General features: G+C 44.3%; 1 protein-coding gene and 1 pseudogene across 1 annotated transcript; both read left to right on the top strand.

The window, feature by feature from the left end:
* The first annotated feature begins 317 nt into the window (after positions 1-317).
* LOC120759313 (neuropeptide Y receptor type 2-like) lies at positions 318-1,696 on the top strand. Its single transcript, XM_040078462.2, has one exon. The coding sequence runs from the start codon at positions 338-340 to the stop codon at positions 1,520-1,522; it is 1,185 nt and encodes a 394-aa protein (XP_039934396.1). The 5' UTR covers positions 318-337; the 3' UTR covers positions 1,523-1,696.
* A 7,851-nt stretch (positions 1,697-9,547) lies between these two features.
* Positions 9,548-10,485, top strand: LOC120759358 (E3 ubiquitin-protein ligase makorin-2-like; annotated as a pseudogene).
* The last annotated feature ends 8,694 nt before the right edge of the window (positions 10,486-19,179 follow it).

Here is a 19,179-nt window from a genome sequence, read left to right as displayed (position 1 = left end):
ACATTACTGGGAGGGAGAGCAGACAGTACGGGGTGGATTGGGTGGTAGCATCACTAGCAGGAGCAGTGGCAGAGACTTATGCAGAGGCAGGGGTACAGATATTTTCACCTGGAGAGGTGAGAAATAAGAAACAGAAAAAAACCCTGGTGCACAATCTGGAAATAAATTGTTACAGGGAGGTGGAGAACACCTTGACTTTGAGAGTGCCTTGTTTCTCTCCTTTCCTAGCTCTTAAGGTGTTAGGGAATTTTTGTAGGCAAGTAAATCTCATCAAAGATGAATGTAACCCATGCTCTCACTCTGCTATGTCTGTGTTCCAGACCTCCTTCTCCTCCTTATGGAAAGTCTCAGGCCAGGCATGGGACCATTGGAGGGAGCCAACAGCACATTCACCATGGAGAAGACAGCACGAGATGAGAAGCTGCCACACAGCTGGCACGCCAAGGACTTTGTCACTCCTACCCAGGATCTCTCCGGGTCCCGCAGTGTCATGATGGACAGCACCAAGATCCTGGGAGTCCAGGTCATCCTGATTGCTGCCTACTCCCTCATCATTCTGCTGGGGTTCATTGGAAACTCCCTGGTCATCTACATCATAGTGAAGTACAAGACCATGAGGACTGTCACCAACTTCTTCATAGCTAACCTGGCCCTGGCAGACCTGATGGTGGACACACTCTGTCTGCCTTTCACCCTAGTGTACACCCTGCTGGACGAGTGGAAGTTTGGAGCTGTCCTTTGTCACCTGGTTCCTTATGCTCAAGCTCTGAGTGTCCATGTGTCCACTCTCACGCTGACTGTGATTGCCCTGGATAGGTACCGCTGTATTGTTTTCCATCTGGACAGCAGGATTTCCAAGAGGCTCAGCTTCACCATCATAGCTGTCATGTGGCTGGCAGCAGCTGTCCTAGCAGGGCCTCTGGCCATCTTCAGGGAGTACCGATACGAGGAAATCCCATCCATTAACCTCAAAATGGCTGTGTGCTCAGAAAAATGGCCCTCTGGTAACAACAGAGATGCCACCATCTACAGTCTGTCCATGCTCCTCCTGCAGTATGTTCTTCCTCTTGCAATTATTTGTTATGCCTACACCAGGATCTGGTTCAAGCTGAAAAACCATGTCAGTCCCACTTCTAGGAATGAAAACCAGTGTCGGAGGAGGAAGACAACCAAAATGCTCGTGATGGTAGTTGTGGTATTTGCAGTCTGTTGGCTCCCCTTCCACATATTCCAGCTTGCCATCGATCTTGATCTGGTTCTTATCTTCCATGAGTACAAACTCCTATACAGTGTCTTCCATGTTGGGGCCATGTGTTCTACATTTGTCAACCCCCTGCTCTATGGATGGATGAACAAGAACTACAGGAATGGCTTCCTTATGTTCTTCCGTTGCCAGAACAAACCCGAAAGCATCCACACTGAAGGCTCAGTTAGGGGGAGGTCTTACATCTTCAGGGCCAACACCCTAAATGGGAGCATCAAACAGACTCCTGGCAATGGAGCACTGCCCACAGAGGTTTAGGGATGCGACATCCACCTCCAGGATTGAGGCTTGGCTGGGCCCAGAGACATTCTTGGGTGAATGCCTTTTTTTGACAGAACACTGTGCTGCCAATTATAGCTACAGCAGCCATGTAGAAATATGAAATACCCCCTGTATCTTTCAAAACAATAAATCTGGTGTATTTTTGTCTGACCAAAGAAATTAATTTCTCCTCTAACTGCGTTCAAGTTATGCATGGAGACACATGAAAAAATAACACACAGAGAAGGCTTTCATTTAGCCAGAAAAATACACCCTTCTTGCTATTTCCATTTGCCAAAGTGGGTTGCTCAACCTTTTACCCCCTGACACATTACACATTACAAATGTGGAGCTGATACTGTGTGTGATTGTTCATCTGTACGTCTCCTACCCAAAAGCCTTAATGATCCATCTTCAGCTAATGCCTCCAAGGGAAAGGAGACCTGCACTCTGTTCTGCAAACACCTGCTTGTTAATGCCATCGCTCCTCTGACCTGGGGAGAGGGCGGGCTGGCACAGATTGAAGCTGAGAAATCCATGATCTCTTGCCCAACATTTGCATAAATCTGCATTTCCAACCCACAGGATGTGCTCAGGTCCTCAGAAAGCCCAGGAGGTGGCAGTGGCACTACTTACCACAGTCTCCTTTGTAAGTGCAGAAGCAGGGCTTTGGGAATGCCTCATTAGCCAGGACTTGTGTGCCAGCACCCTGGAATTAGCAGGGAGGAGAGCAGGAAGGGAAGCAGATAGGTTCAGTTTCAGTCCTGTTGATCAGCTGCCCCAGCCCTTCCCCTTACTAAGGGATTGGCAAAGGCAAGCTGCTAAAGACCCTAAGATGTGGCTCCTGCCAGGCAACAACTTGACATATGCCAACATGACCAGAGAGGCAAAAACCTGCCAATGAAACCATTTTCCAAGGCACTCAGAGGGTTTAAAGCTTTCCCCTTGCTGAGGCTGAAGGTGGTATGGGTCTGTACCGGGGTCCTTTATTTCAGAAGACAAATGTAACCTGCTTGCATGGTTGTCACAGATGTGGTGTCCTCTGGCAGAAGACATGGAGACTAAGGAAGATGTATTCTTTCAAATCAAACTCTATGTTCTCCTCTTGAAGGCTTGTGTCAGCTGGGGAGCGTATTTTTAGCTCTGCCATCAAAGGAGCCTTGATTGCTACAGTGATCTTGGTGTCATCTCTAAAACTCTGTTAAAACTCAGATTGTAAAGTAACTCGCAGATGCAGGAAAGAGACTCAACAGACCTCTTCATTAAAAATAAAATGAAAAGAAAAACTTTGATTTGTAGGTCTTCACTGAAGCAAGGGCAAGAGGTAAGAGGACCTGCAGTACTGAGTACACCAGCCTGGATTAGGCTGCTGGGCTGTCACAAGAGTTCTGGTCCTCAAGAGATCAATTGCCAAAGGGCTTATTTGAAGTTCTGCCTCTGGCCCCCATTCTCCAGCTCAGCTTCCAACTGCCATGCTAGATTTTAAGTTCGTTGTTTATTTCTGCTCCCTGATCCTCTGCTCCATTTTCCTAAATAGGTATGAGAAAGTTGTTTCTGGTTCCTTCCCAAGAGACATCAGTGCCAGGCAGCGGCTGCAGACCACACTCTTCATAGTTGGAAGCATGGGCATGTTGATGTCTAATAACTGCCTCAGCATCTGATCCTGCAGATCACAGCCTGGCTTTCTATCCAGGGAGATTCAGGATCTAATGAAGATCCTGTCAGGAGTCATTGGTGTTCCAGTAAATGGGTCATCTGCTTCCTGACAGGCCAAGACATGATGGGAGAACAAGACACAAGTTAACCTTCCTCATGTGAGTGCTGTGGAGTGGCAGTGGGAGTTTGCTGTTTCATCCTGATGGAAGGAAGAGGATATTCTCCTCCACAGCACGGGTAAATTCGGTCCCTATTTAATGAGTTGGTCATGTCTACAATCCATCCTCCTGAGGAACTCTCCCCACCTTTCCATCAAGTTCCAAGATACAAGGAAATGTTTATATTTCAAAAGTAGCTCAAAAGGGTGGAAAGAATTCAACTATAACCAATAAACACTTCAGAAAGTGATTTAACACTCAATAATATAAGTCAGAGTAAAATAACAAATTTAGCAGTGCAAACTTGGAAGTCAGTCGTGCTGCCAGCCAAGATGGATGAGGAGCTAAATTGCTCTCCTGGAGGCCTTGCTGCCAAAGGTTTTGTCCTGTGACACCACACTCGGTATCTAACTGCAGAACAAGGCAGATAATGACATTATGAATGACTGTTTAATTTTGAGCCCAGACTTTTAAACTAAATATGGATCAATAAATAAACAGATCCAAGTTCTTCAAAAATAAATACTGGCAGTGGCATGTACAGGGCAGAGGGATTTTTATGCTGGAGCAAACTAAGAAGGAGAAGCTATTTACTTGAAAGGTAACAGCAAAGTTCTTGTATGCTTTGCTTAGTACACTTGTGCAGCTTCACTGATAGATTTGTGCCAGTGAACTTGCTGTTTTTTCCTTGCCATTGGAAAAAGTTACAATCTTCCACACCCACTGCTGGCAAGGAAACCAGCTCTTAGCTGTGCATACATGTTCTCATGGAAAAAATATGATGTGTCCATTGAGGGAAAGTGGCTTTAGTGTCCAGTACCAAACAGAACAAGAGCAGGTGGGGAGAAAGGAAGAAAAGCTGCTTAACAAAGGGCGATCAGAGAAGATAGAGTTTTGACTATTGTGACTGCATAGAAGACAAGAATTAATTTGTTTCCATGATACAGAAATCTCTTGGAGATGAAGGTTCCACAAATATTAACACTCTGCTAAAGATGGCCTTATGGCCATGATCAGCTCTGTGAAACCAAAGAGCAGTGTCTTTTTAAACTTTTGAACTATTTAGAGCTCAGGACAGGGTATGACCCTGCTCTGTGGGTGCCAAGGGCATATCCTTTAGTAGTTACAGAGAATCTTGGAGTCATCTTCCCACTGCCTGTTCCTTGCCAAAGGCACATCTGTGACTGCCTGGCCAGCCGGGTTCCTCTCTGCAGGGCCAGCCCTGGCGTTACTGATGTGGGACGGAACGACCCCTGTCACTGGCATGACAGCTGACAGGGATGAGGTATTTCATTACAGAGCTGGAAACATGGTGACAGAAATGAAAATGAACAAGGGTTTCTCAAAGTTTATCTGGAAGACAGTGTTGTACCTGGTGGCCAAAAAAATTTCCTCTAGGGCTCTTCCTGATTCTTGCTGACATCCTTCTCAATATGCTGCTCCTCTGAACCAACCTGAGGATATTTCACAGCTTTTAGGAAGGAGATTCTAAATTCCTTTAGAAACATCTGTTATGCTAGGATGCTCCTTCTGGTCACGTCATACAAATCTTGTATTATAAAATGTGCCACTGAACAGTTCTTAATTGCCTAGAAAAGTATTAACTTTGAATAGACACAACAGGTGGCCATGCCTCTAGCTATTCCATGCAACCATTCCTCACGTGCCAGTCAAATCCAAGAACAGCTGAGATGTGACAAATTCTTAGTTTAAAACCAGCAGCATCAATAACTGTTGTTCTCTAGAACAGGATGCTCTAAGAGCTCTTGAGAACCAGAGTCTCTTATCAAACTTCCAGCCTTGACAAAGCACACTGAAATATGCAGAGCACAGGCTGTGCTTTGGACACAGGAGCCTTTCTGAGCACTAGAAATTCTGCCTCTAAAACACTTAGCTTGTTCTGAAAATCCCTTTCCATTTAATTTCCAAAGCAGACACATCTGTAATGAGGTAATGCCCATAGAGAGAGAGCAAAGGTTTGGGCTTTTTACTTTTCCTTGTCTTAAGGCAATACATACAGCTGGCACTTAAATCAATGCAGGGTGACCTGGGTCCTTTGGTCAGGGCTCTCTCAGAATAAAAAACGTGACATGCTCCTGCATTTGCCTGTGCTTCATCCTGCTCCTAGAAAGCCAGATTCAGCCTCTCATGGCTCTGCCCTTCAGTAGTAGGTGCCCTCTCCCATTCTCCATGAAAGCCCAAGCAAACAATGTCAAATGGCACATGTTTTATTCAACATACCCACAAATATATCAGCAGAAACACTGCTCTGAGCTTGGCACAAAGGCTCCATAGGGAAATACATGCTAGTCGAGGAAAGAGGCCATTTCTCTAACATACGCTAATATGCCAGAGGGGCTGGAGAGAGTTCTGTTCTGCTGAAGGAGGTCTCAGACAGTTCAGCCTTTCCCTTGATATCGGGTGTTAATCTTATTATTGTTACAGCTAACATGGTCCAAAACCAAATTAGCCTTTGGGCAGGAGCTGGGGAGTTGGCGCTGTCTTCGCATGCCTTTGTCTTTCAGTTCTGTTATTGTGTGATTCCACCAGGGTCTCTGAATGTGCTGGGTTTTTAATAAGGCCCATAATCAGCTACTCTGGCGAAAATCTGGAATTACTGCAATAATCTGGAAAAAAGAGAAAGGATTCCGGGTTCATATGGGTGAGCAGAATTTGGTCCCTTGCATTCGAAAAAAACAGAGCTTTGTTTTCCTTTCAGTTTTCCCTTTTCTAGTTTGAGATTCTTCAACTGCCAGAAATAATATTGCATATTACTGCCAGAATATTTGTCTTCATTTTGAGCACCTTTCAGAGACAGGACTTCTTCAGGAGAGCCTGGGAGGGGACAAAGGCTAGGGTTTTAAAGCTCATCCTTATCTCTAGTCTCAGTGTTTTTTAAGTTAAAAGACAAATCAGAAAAAGACAAAGTCACTCACGCTGAGGGAGGTACCAATTTATCTTCAGACAACACAACATCTATTTAATTTTCCATCCAGACACCCCATCACCCTTTCCCAAAGTGTTATATGTGCAAGGAGCTGGATGAGGTTGGGGGAGGAAAGCATTTTTCTGCTGCTAATAGCAATCCCTTAGTGTCACTCATGATTTATAGCCAGCAAAGAATGCTTTTTCTGGTCTACGTTCTGTTCACTGTAATGAGTTCAGAAGGAATAGTGCAGATGCCTCATGGAGCTCACAGGAGGAAATCTTCATTAGTCCAGTCCTCTCCAGCGTGGTAGCAAGGACTGGGAACATTAGAGGAGAAACCCTCTTGTTTATAACTAGCTTATTGAAGTGCACAGGCATGGAGTTGCCGCTGCGTCGCTCCGCTAATGTGTCACAAACTTTCAGACACTGCTCATCTTCAAGATTCACAAGCAGCTCAGCCACATGGTGCTTCTTGCTGGTGTGTGGAAGGAAGAAGGAAATCAGGGGACAGAAGAAGATTTCAAGGTATTCGGGAGAAGATGAACTCTTGGGTGAAATCTGGAGGTTATATGGTTCTTTATGTAACCTGGGGTAGATTGTTGGCTCTACGAGGAGCAGGATCAAAGGGGAAGGAACTCTGCCATGGTGCAGGAAGAGCAGAGTCTCAATCAAATTAGAGACGAGTATGAAATAACAGCAAACCTTGATCCATCATGCCCAGTACTCTGTTGTAGACTAAGGCAATAAAAGATGCTATTTAGGGAAAGCACACTTGATTGGCCACTTTAGTGGTCCATTCCCCTCATTCCTCTAACAACAGCCACAATTGTATCAGCTATGTTAAAGTGGACATCCACGCCTAGGGCATTTAGTGTCCATGTCTAGACTTTTTGTTTGTGATTTTGTCTAATTGCTGCCTGACTCTGACAATTCTGTCTGCTTCCCAGGGCAGCCAGTTCCAGAAGTTCACCTGCACAGTGTAAAAAGGCACTTCCTTTTATCTGTTAAAACCAATCCCCTATTAGATTCAGCGAATGCCCGCTGGTTCCAGAACTCCCTGAACAGCAGCTGAACCAGAGCTTACCTAGGGCCTTCTTCAAACAAACAGCACCAACAAATCTTGGCGCTGCCCTCATTTTTCAGCATTCTTCTCTCCTGGTTCAATTCACATCTCCTAAGACAGTTTCTTCATCCCTCATCATCTTGTTTGTCCTTCTGTGGACCTCCTTTAATCCCACAAATACTACAATGAGCTGAATTTTGCTCCTAATTCTTGTGAAGGAGTGGGATCTATGAGCTTTGTTCTGACCTTGCTTGGGATCAGCCATGAGTAGGTGAGGAGGAAGGACACCTCTTGAAATAAATGTCAAGCTGCCTCTCCTTGGCTGCAGCGTCGCTGTGTTCTTAATGGAATCTCATTACACTGGTCACAGAATCAGTCCAATGAATCGTGAAATGCACCCCCAGTTTTGTTTTTGAAGATGAGAGACAAAAGGGCAGTCAGATCCCTTCCTCACCCTGAACTCTGTATCCAATAAATTCATCCAGCAGCAAGACAGGAATCGAAATGATCCTGATACTGAACAAATGTCACAGATCACAGCTTCATCTGTCCATTCCATGAAACATAAATGAGGAATTATGCATTTCAGGAAAAGAGAGATGAGGTTTTGTTACTTGGCAACTGTAGCTCCCACATATTTTGGAAAAAAATTGAGAACATCCTGTACCTCAGAGAAATCAACCAGCTTAGGTGAGGAGGAAGGGAGCTGGCAGCAGATCTCCAACACTTTGAGCTGGAAAGATCTCGTGGGGCTTGTGGAAGGAAAAATTCCTTTATGTCTTCATTCTCTTCAGCTTGTCTCCTCAGCGTGACTGTCTGCATCAGCTTCTGGGCTCTTCATGGTAAAATAATCCATTGTTCTGCCATTTCTGTCTTGCAGAGGAATTTCACAGCCATCTGAATGGACTCTAATCCACCTGCCAGCTGCAATCAGCACACAGCATGGCTGCACTCCTGTCAGCCAAGATTTGAACACCAGAAACAAAAATCTTCAAAAGAGGAATCAGCAAGAGATCTGCCTGTGAAAACTGGGGTGGGAGCAATCAAACCTGAGGGCTTGGCGAATGTACACACAGGGATAGCAAACCTAGGCAATGAAGCCAGGATAAAGTTTGACTTGCCCTCTGCAGTGGCAGTTGACTTCAGACAAGAATTCAGACATAATTATTAAAATAATAATTTAGGGCTTCAGTTGCTGGGAGCCAATGTCCAAGGTTGAGCTCAGGCTGTGTTTCTGGACAGCAGAAAATGCATTTATACAGTGGTTCAGCATTTTTGGTCCAGTTTTGTTACTGACTACTTTGCTGTGTGAAATCCCATTTCTCTTTCCTAGGTTGCATATAAGAATCCAGAGGTTTCAAAAAGCAGATCTTAAGTCTCCAAGACAACCCTGCAGTAACCAATTAAATAAAAGTAAGATAAAACTCCCATGGCAAGAACTGATTGAAATGGTCTGTTGCTTCAAGGAGTGCAGCAACACGAGATTGCTACAATGGCAAAGATGTCTTATTGTGGTCTTTGTAAGGTCTGCCTGGCACTGCAGCCTGTGATGTGAAATTCCAGTTGGCTTCGTGTAAAACCAATGACAGTTGGGTTGTTCATTTGGAATCCTGTTTTTTCTAATTATGTCTTTAAAAGGACATGAGCAAATCTCACTGCAAACCAAGCCGCTAGAACAGCCTGGCAAGAGCCTGTCCCTGAGACACAGCTATTAAAGCACTGCTCACAGGTCTCCCAGAGAGTGGGGAGAGGTTCTGGGGTATTTTCATCATGTGCATAGTATAAGAATAGATCACAGGAAATAAATGTGAGGGAGATGAAACTTTGGCTAAACCATTCCTGATCACAGGGTGTCTCACCTCTTCCAAGGCTCCTGTCATAGTGGTTTCATCTGCTCCCCACACAGTCCAATGTGAGCCCTTCCTAACTGTAACCAATAAATCTCCCTTACTGCAACCTATCACTTCTTGTCTCCTGGCAGACACAGATAATAGTTTATTACCTTCTATACTGCACTTTTACCCATTTGAAGGGTATTATCATGCATCTCTTCCACTTCCCCCAGAATAAATCAAGTAATTTTTTCTGTATCTCTTTGCAGGGCTCGTTTGCTGTGCCCCTGGTTGTTTTTGCTGCTGTCCTCTGGACTCTCTGTGTTCAACAGCCAGGCAGCACGCTGTCACAACGAGCACAGAGCAGGTGACGAGCAGGTACTACATGCAGAGAGTGTGTTGGGAGGCAAACAAGTGTCTGTTCTCACATGATTTGCCTACAAGCAAATCCTCCACCCTCTTCAAGTACTACCAGAAGGGACAGTGTGCACACAGTGCTTGATACAGGTGTGATCCAATGAGGCTCAGAGCCCCAGGGTGAGCCACAGCCACTGTGCTGCCCCTGGCAGCTCCCAAAGGCCCCTGAGTGTGGTCCTACTACCACACAGAGCAAGCAGAGGAAGAGGATGCTCAGGGACAGAAATCTGTATGCCTTGAGTGAAGAGCAGCAGGAGTCCAGTGCCCTCAGGGTTGTGTTGTGCTGCACTGACCAAAATAAAAATCTGGAAATGAAGCCCCATTACTACTTGGAAGCAATTCACAGGGGACTGGAAGATGTGGTAGCTGGTAGCTCCTGTGGTGACAGGGAGCAGCTGTGTCCATACATGATGGAGGGAATGTGGCACTTGGGAGAGTGCTGCCTGTACCTCTGTGAGGTCATGGGTGAGATATGTGGGCTGCAAGTGCTTCACCCTTTCAACCGAGAACAGAGGAAGGCTCTCAAGATGATGTGCATGGCAACATTTGAGCTTGATATGGAGAAGACCTTTGCTTTCCAGGCCAGTCAGGTCAAGGTGTGCAGCATCTGTATGGAAGTGTTGTGTGAGAAACCACCAGCCTCTGAGAGGAGGTTTGGGGTCCTTTCCAACTGCAACCACACATACTTCTTGTCTTGCATCTGGCAGGGGAGATGTGCCAAGTAGTTCAAGAAATCCATCATCAAGTCCTGTCCAGAGTACCAAATAATATTCAAGTTACTCATCCCCAGTGTGTACTGGGTAAAAAAGCAGAAGAAAAATGAGCTGATTAAAGAATTTAAGCAGAGTGGGGGGAAAGCCCTGCAAGTACTTTGAAAAAGGGAAAGTAATGTGCCAGTTCAGATGAAAGTGTCTTTGAAAGGAAGGTTTGCAGGGAACAAAAGGGCTGAAGGATGTAACAAGGCTCTGCAGAAATGCTAGGTTCTCTGAGCAATTGCTCTGTATACTGGAATGCACAATGGGGAACTACTCTTTTCCAAGCACAGTGACTGCCTCTGCACTATGGCAGGAGACCAGGGTCTTTGTTTCACTGTCAGCTGAGCTATTTCCATGTTCTGACTCATCCACGGCTGTTTCTACACCAGTAAAAGCAGCAGCATTTGCAGCATTGTTCAAGCAGGTGAAAACAATTATGAGGAAAAAGTTTCCCTACAAGTTGCACCAACCATATGGAGTTTTTCACTTTTCCCTTTTTGGGTGTTGCCTCATGTGTGAGGCTGTCGGTATGTTCACAGCATGACCATGGCTGTCTAGGACATAGGGACACAAGTGACAGGAGGCCACAGTGGTCATGTCCAAATCTACCTTTTCTCAGGAACCTGGTGCCTCACAAATTGTCTCTGGGTCAACCTCAGGACTATTTCTTCTGCTGCCTTCACCTTTCTGCACTCCCCATCCCTGTTGTGAGTGCAGCAGTCACTTCCTTCTCACTGTCCTGTGTAGCTCCTGTTCAGGCAACCTTTGATTGTTACTTCCACCTTCTCTTGAAGAACAGCACTTACATTATATTTCCTTAGGGATAGAAAGTATCATTCTTTTCAGCTAGTTCTCTCTTCCAGTTTTGTTAAATCCCGGATGAGTTGATATTAGACTGCTCAGCCTTGCTTTCCTCTTCTATGAGACAGGACAAGTGAAGCACCCAGAGACTTGTAAATCCTGTCATCTGTGCTGCTGCAGCAAAAAGCATTGTCACTGAACAGATCTTACAATGATTGTGTTGCCATCAGCTGGGGATCTAGGAGGCAGACCTTACTTGGAAAATGCTGCTAAATACTTAGAGAAAAGCAAATTTTGAATCCTCAGGGGTAAATATTTATCCCAGAGTCTTAAAAAAGTAGTGATTTGTGAATCCAGGTGTGGGAGGGTTTTTAGTGGTGACAGTGCCTTTTTCAGCAGGTTTGTTTTGTTTTTTTTCTCTTGTTGAGACTTCTCATTAACAAGCACTAACAGTCATGGCAGCAGCTACACGGGTGTCCTGTCAAATGGAAGAGCTGAGGTAGAAAATCTTTGTGCCCTCCAGTGCACTCATTACTGTTTTGTCTCTTCAAGTTCTGTTTCAAGTCATGGATTCCCCTTGGATCTTTATAGGGCCATTCCATGGATGAATGAGCAGCTACTTTCTGATTCTCAGCACATATTTCCCCTTTGTTACAGTGTTCTCATCAGGTCTGGTCACACTCCCATGTATTCTGATATTTCTGGCACCCTGCACCATCTTAGGAGAAATAAATTAATAATCTTTCTTGCATGCACACCTTTCCCTATGCCCACTTCAAAACAAGTCCTGCAGAAAAATTCTTCTGTTCTGCATTCAGGTAACTGGCGAACTATGAAAAGCAAATTACAAATTAGGTTCCTAAACAGAATTTAATATAACATTGTTGTTGCAGTGGCTGTAATGCAGTGTAGATTTGATGTTTTCAATCCAGAGTTACAAGGGCGTGCACTCTTATCACTCTATTTGATTATAAAATCCTTATCTCTGTTGCACTGTAGGCATTGGGGTAGCTCAATTTGCTGGCTAATAAACTCTCTTGGACGTCTATAGCCCTTTTATAACACCTAGGACTTCTTGAATTTCATGGTTACCAGAATATGATACAGAGCTCATTCCTTTTATTCACAGGTCATTGTGCTAATAAACATGAGATAGACGCCTTTGGGCATTAACAAACAGGTGCAGCCCTTCAGTGTGACAAGGAAATTATTTTGGCTGGGACTTTCCAACAGTATATTATCAGAGGGGACTGTATAAACAAGTCAGTGCTTGTTGGAAGGAAGCACAGGTATGGGACTTCATTCCTGGCTGTCATCCTAGTTCACAGTCCACAAAACCTCTCTAAGACAGTGCATCTCTGAAGGCTGGAGGCAGCTTGTCTATGTCTCTCCATGCAAACTGTGCTACTGAGGGTCTGTTCAGGGACCCTCCAGAGTGCTAAATATGCCAAGTCATCTCAAGGTATTATATGAAAAGAGACCCTGGCACCAAGTTCTGCTTGCCAGAGACTTGCAGACATTTAGAAATGCTGTCATGCAAGCCAAGATACAGCTCCAAGTTCTTTTAATTCCTGCAATGATCAGACAACTGCTGAATGTGATAAGGCAAGGATTTCAGCTCAAAACAGACTAGGGAACAGGGAGGGGAGAGGAGAGTCAGTAGACAGATACCAGGTAGGAGGTGCAGAAGTTAAAGCTTTGATGTTCTCCCCTTCAGCAGAAAGAGTGCAGCCGAGATTAGCAGCATTGTGCTCAGTAATGGCATTATCCTGCTCAAAACACTGGGAGATGCAGTTGTTCTGAAGTCACTGTGTCAGGGTACTTGGTCCCCCACTCAGTTTTCTCGGTTTTAAACCAGATTAATATCTGAGACCAGGACTGCACCTTTCATAGTTGACAGTTGGAGCTGGTTATTATTTTCATGCAACATGCCTCTGTGCTGGAGTGGCATTCCAGCACTTGCCCCAGAGCAGTAGTGTGGTGTAAGCCAGCAGCTCCCACTAAAGGAGAAGCTGGGCCATTTCTCTCTTAGCTGGCTCTGATGGTACAGCCCTGGTATGTCAGCATACCAGACATATCCATACCTCAGACACGACACTGGACAGCACATCTGAGCCTACTTTTTTCACAGACACAGCAGAGCAGGAGACTGAGCAAAACTCTGGAGAGATTCAGATGTGTTCTGTACACCCCAGACAAGCTCTAGTGGTATAAGCTCTTTCCAACGTAGCACTCAGTGATTCACATCTTCTGCTGCTCATTGCATCTCCAGGGGAAGATGTGAGTGCAAGGAGTGGCTTGTTCTGGTGGCTATCTCTAAAAAATATGTATTTAATTATCTTACAGGAGGCAAGATTGAAAAAAACAGTCTCACTGCTCTGGGACCAAATATCAGTGGAATTTATTATGGATCCCAGGTCCTGGGATCCTCTTCATTTTGCATTCTGAGATAGCTTTGAGAAGACTGCTGTCTCCTACCCAGTCATGCTCTACCATTATTGTGAAAACAAGCTGTGCTGTGCCAAGAGAGAAGCTATTGGCTCTTGCTTTCCACTGTGCAGCCCTTTGCTGCTGCAGTGAAAAGTGTGTCCATAACTTCTGTCAGCCTTTTGAGGAAGCTTTAATCAGGGAGGGGTGAGGACCAGCACTGCTGGGAGATGGTGAGGCTCAGCCTTCCAGGGAAACCTTATCCTGTCCTCCCAGAGGTCCTTGCTGCTGCAGCTACACAGTGACCAAATCCCTACTTGTGCCAGGTAATGTACAGCTGTGTGTGTGATGTGTGGGCCTCCTGTCTGCACCGTAGGGCAGAGACTTCAGATAGTGTCAGCCAGAGAATATGGACCAAGACCTTGACTTGAAGATTCCCTTTCCTTGCTAACTCTACATTCCTGAGAAAAAATTAAGTTATGATGTGGGGACACCCTGTACTCCTGCTGTTTTGGTGACAGAAGTGAAGTTTCTGTGCTGGAAGATGAAGTTTCACAGCAACAGGAATAGACATTTATCTCAATCCAGTTCACTGGTCTTGGGTTGAAAATTCTAGGGCATCCCAAAAGTCATGCCTGACTCTTCTGAATTTTCAGGGACACTGAACAGTGTGTGACTCTACTGGGTTTGGGAGATATCCATCTTCAGGTATTCTTTTTAATCTCTTTATACCTCATTTTTTTAATCAATCATGTGGGGAGTGAGAAGCAGCATTTACCTGTGTCCCATCACATACATATACACTGTTGTTGAGGAGGCTTCACTGCTGCTGCTGGCAAAGTCTCAGATCAGAGCTGCACCCTCAAGTGACAGAGCTTTTCCTTCACAAACCACATAGATCAAGTCAGGATTGTTGTAGTGAACAGGCTCAGCACAAAGCACACTCTAATTCCACCTGGTGATGCCTTCATAAGGGGCAGCTCCTTATTAATGAATGAATTTCCCATTCAGTGAAAGACACTTTTGTAGTTCGCAAGTTGTAAAGGGATCTGAACAAAACCACTGCATTGGGAACAGTGTAAAACACCCCACATGGATCAAAAGCATCAACATGCTCATAAAAGGAAAGAGGGATTTATCCTTACAGACTATGCTCAGGGCTCCACAGGGGTTTGTGCAAGTAAATAGAGAACAAAACTTACAAACGGTGAGAGAAAACTCAGAATCTGTTTCTTGAGGCAAGACCATTTTTATGGCTCACTGGGGAGAGTTCCAGCTTAATTGGGGAAAATGACACTTTATTCCTGATGTTCCTGAGGAAAGAAATAAGTAGGATGGAAATATGTTACTTCAAGAAAATATATTCTGGATCCTATGAAGAGTCAGACTTCTTCAAGACTTTGCCTTAAACAGCCACCAGCACTGTATCCAATCCTCTCTAATACAGTCTTAGGTCCTTGGGGAACTTTTCCTGGTCTTTTAGGCAGTGATGAATTTATTCTTTACACAGGAAGTTGTTCAGCTCCTATGTTTTTTTTGTTTTTTTTTTTTTTTTTTTGTTTGTTTGTTTTTTAAATCTTGACACAGTTTTTTAGATGGGTATATTATCCATGGGAAGTTTTAGTGGGTTTTGGATACTTGCAGATATCCTATGCTGCTCTGTGATCAACTGGCAGCAAAGCTGGAGGCATTACTTCCTCTGAGCTTTGAATGGTTATGTTTCCATTTCACTTTCCAAATCTGAACAAAATTAGAATTTCCAATTTCAAAAGCTCTCCCCTTTCCTTTATCAGCAGCAAAGAAGAAATGGGAACACTTGCCTGGCCTGTTCTCCACTGTTCATTATTTTACACAAATGTATCACTAGGTTTCTCTTCTTCATAAAGTCTCTACAGACAGGCTTTTATATTGCGCTTCTTGTGATAGCTTTCATTATTTTCAACACCTAACATATATTACTTTTATGTCTCATTTAGTGGAAAACTATAAAGATCAAATTTCCGTTTAAAATATGAAGCCATGTTAACAGTTTTTTTGAAACAACTAAAATAGAGAAGTCATATGAATCATTGCTTCTCTTCTATTACTTAGGGAAAAAAAGGATAAATGTGTAGAAAATGTTTTCTGTAACCTTTTTGAAAGAAACATATTTCACTGACTGTAAAATACATGCTTGTTTGCCTGCTGAGGAAAAGATTGGCTGGATGGTGACTCAGGAGCCAAAGCAATTTCAAAGAAGAGAGGTGGGTTTTGTTTTATAAACACAGAAATCCCAAGTGCTGCATGTGGCTAGAACCGCCTCACAGAGCAATTGAAATTTTTATGATCCTAGAAGATTAAATGAGAGACTGGTGCAATAACTCTATTGGTTTAATGTATGCTTTGTTTTGGATAGCACAGGAAGAGACTTTCTGCTGCCTAAATAGAATGTAACACTTTTGGTCCCTTTTCTTGGTGATTTTGTGCTGTGAGTTCGGGAACAGCCCAAGTTTCATTTTGCTACTCCCACCCCCCAAAACCTGTGTATACAACCAGAAAAACTGAAAATGTTAACATTTCTGAGATCCTTAATGTTTGTTCTTGCAAAGAGCTCCAAAACAGACCAGAATTAATCAGAAATACAGAAAATCACTTCGTTGCTTTTCCACTGGTGCCAGTTTAAAAATAGTAACATCCTTATTGCGACACTTCTGAGGGAAAGGGGCTCCTTTACCCCTCAACAGGCAGACAGACACTCTTTCTGTGTCTCCAGTCCTTTGGCTGCTGCTCTCACACCGTGCAGTTACTGTCAGCACAAAGCCCATGAGTGGCACAATGACATGGGAGCTGTAACAGAAGCGTGCATGGAAAGAGGGACAGGTTCCATGTGGTTTTACTCTCAAAGAAAGTCCCCACAGTCACCATGCAGTGTCAGAGCAAATCTCAGGGAGATTTAAAGCAGCTTAGGAGGACTCATGGAAACTGTCCCTGGTGACTAGAGCAGCTCCACCTGGCTACTCCTAAATCCCCTACCACACCCCCTTTACCACATCAGGTCCCATAGGGGTTTAAGAACTGCACCTCCATGAGGAACATGATTCCCCCAAGCCCTTGGCAGTGTTTTTCTCCTTGCTGCCAAGCTGTGTCGATCTCATTTGGCTTTTGTTTCAGGGGATGGGGTCTTGAAAGCCTCCTGGAAACTGGTGCTGTTCGAGGGCTGACACAGAGATGATGTCAAATCGTACTCTGAGACGATGCCTCTGCCCCACAGCACTCACACGACAACATTGTGGTGACTGAACTGGAGCAGGGTTGGACCCTTGGAAGGCTTGCAGGTGGGGGAGCTGGAGCTGTTACTGAATAGCTGAATAATCTGTTACAATCTCTCATCTATATAAGCAAACTCTGAAGTCAACTCTTCAGAAGTAAAGGCTGGTACCTGCTGCAGTTCTGTGTGCTTGCCTGTCTTTTGAACTCCTTCAAAGAGGCCCTTGTACTTTGTCAGGAAAATGAAGAGGGAGATTCCTGTGTAATCTCCATCAATACCTTTCATTTCCCGAGGTAATGATATATGAAGTGTCCTGGGGATAGAGTGCCTTTCCCCTCCTGACACTGCGGGGGCTGCACCTCAACACAGCTGCTTCCCCTGCTCCTCAAAGTGCTATCATGGTGTAGTTAAAATAATTTACATGTTGTTAATGTATTTTTTTTTTTCTGAGATAATAGCCGTGTAAATGTCCATGGAGTAGTAAAAATGCCCAGTTTAGAAAAGAATTTGAGTTTCTGATGCCATCGACCGCATGCACATTGTCAGAACTCCTCCATGAACAACGAGAGAAACACGGCTGCTTTCCTTCAAGTGGTTTTCTCTTAAATTATTATTTTCAGTTGTTCATTAGTGCTGTAAAGTCAACCAGCCATTTTGTTCCAAATATTTGGCAAGGTAATAATTACAATAAAATTCTAGTGGTTGTGTATTGATCCAAATAAAAGTGTGGAGTTTTGGAAAAGTAGAGAGGTTGGATGGAGTGTTTGATGAAGAACAGACAGCTTGCCACCAATTATCACACATAAACACTAACAGAGCACAGAAATGGCTGCAGGACTTCAGGAGAATAAATAACCATTTGCAGATTGAGTACTGGCTGTCGTATTGCTGCTTTGTGGGGTTTATTAATGACTGGCTTGGTGAGCAGAGCCCTTTTTCTGCTCCTCCACAATCAGAGAAGGCACGAGATAGATGCGGTTTACATTCATCTAAAGTTAGAAGTCATGATGTAAATCGCAGAAATAGACATGAGTACAGAAAAAATAAAAAATGTGTAATTTGAAAAACGTGTTCAAGCAATAGCTGCGCGATATCCTGCTTAAAAGGTTCAAAGGCAGAGAGTTATGGGTAGAGAGCCTAAAGGGGCAGTTTGTTTCCTGGGGAGCAAAGCACTGTTTTAACGTTCATGAAAGCTGAGAAACAATTACTTTGTTGTGTATGGAAACTTTTAGCCTTCAAAATTCAGAGAGAAACGCTGATAAAGCAGTGCTGGGATCCAAAGGTCCTGAGAATACTTGGAGCAGCTGCAGCACCTGCGGTGATTCCCTGCTTCCCAACAGGGAGATCTCTGACAAATCTCCCGACACAGTGGTCACACAGCACTGGTCCTTACACCCAGCACTGAGTTTCCTTGGATTTCCAGCTGGACTGACTCCACTGCTGACTGCAATGGATTCACTCTGGGCCCCTCAGTTCAGGAAGGACATTGAGGGGCTGGAATGTGTCCGAGAAGGGAATGGAGCTGAGAAAGGGTCTGGAGCACAAGTCCTGTTAGGAGCAGTCAAGGGAGCTGGGTGTGTTTAGTCCAGAGAAAAGGAGGCTTGGGGGTGACCTAACCTCCACAAGTCTCTGACAGGAGGGTGTAGCAAGGTGGGGGTCAGCCTCTGTTCCCACGTAACTGTTGGAAATGATGTAACCTTCCTAATTAATTGTTTTGATTAACTTCTCTAATTTATTTTTTAAAAATACATATATATATGTATTGCAGTGATATAACCACCAACATGATGAGAAGACTTAGTCTTAAGATCCAGGAGAGGTTCAGTTGGAACAGGAAGAGGAATTTCTTCACAAATTTAGCAATTAATTCTTCTAACCCTTTTCTAGCTTCTAATTTTTAAGTATATTGTTTCTGCCTTACCAGTCAGGTTTCAGCTGTATTCTTACTACTTCTGCTGCTTTTGATTTCCTTGGAAAACTATTTTATTAATAGATCTGAGATCTTGTACTAGCCGGTATTTATTAGTATGTGGCTTCTTTACCAGTAGGAGTATTATATTCTGACTCACATTCCCCTAGTAATCCATGTTGAACAAATTTTTTTCACAGAAAGAGTGATTAGACATTGTAATGGGCTGCTGAAGGAAGTGGAGTCACTGTCCCTGTACGTGTTTAAGGAAGGACTGGACGTGGCATGCTCGATCTGTTTGACATGGTGGTGTTGGGTCATAGGTTAGACTCGATGATCTCAGAGGTCTATTCCAACCCAACTGATGCTGAGACATCAGCAGGGCCTGGAGCAGCGCTTTGCCCCGGCGGCGCAGTGCTGCACCAGGGAAGGGCCAGGCCTGGACTGCTGCTCCAAGGAGC

Source organism: Hirundo rustica, chromosome 14, assembly GCF_015227805.2.
Source record: "Hirundo rustica isolate bHirRus1 chromosome 14, bHirRus1.pri.v3, whole genome shotgun sequence".
Taxonomy (NCBI): Eukaryota; Metazoa; Chordata; class Aves; order Passeriformes; family Hirundinidae; genus Hirundo; species Hirundo rustica.
The sequence above is the reverse complement of the archived record's forward strand: the minus strand, read 5'-3'. Positions and strand labels throughout refer to the sequence as shown.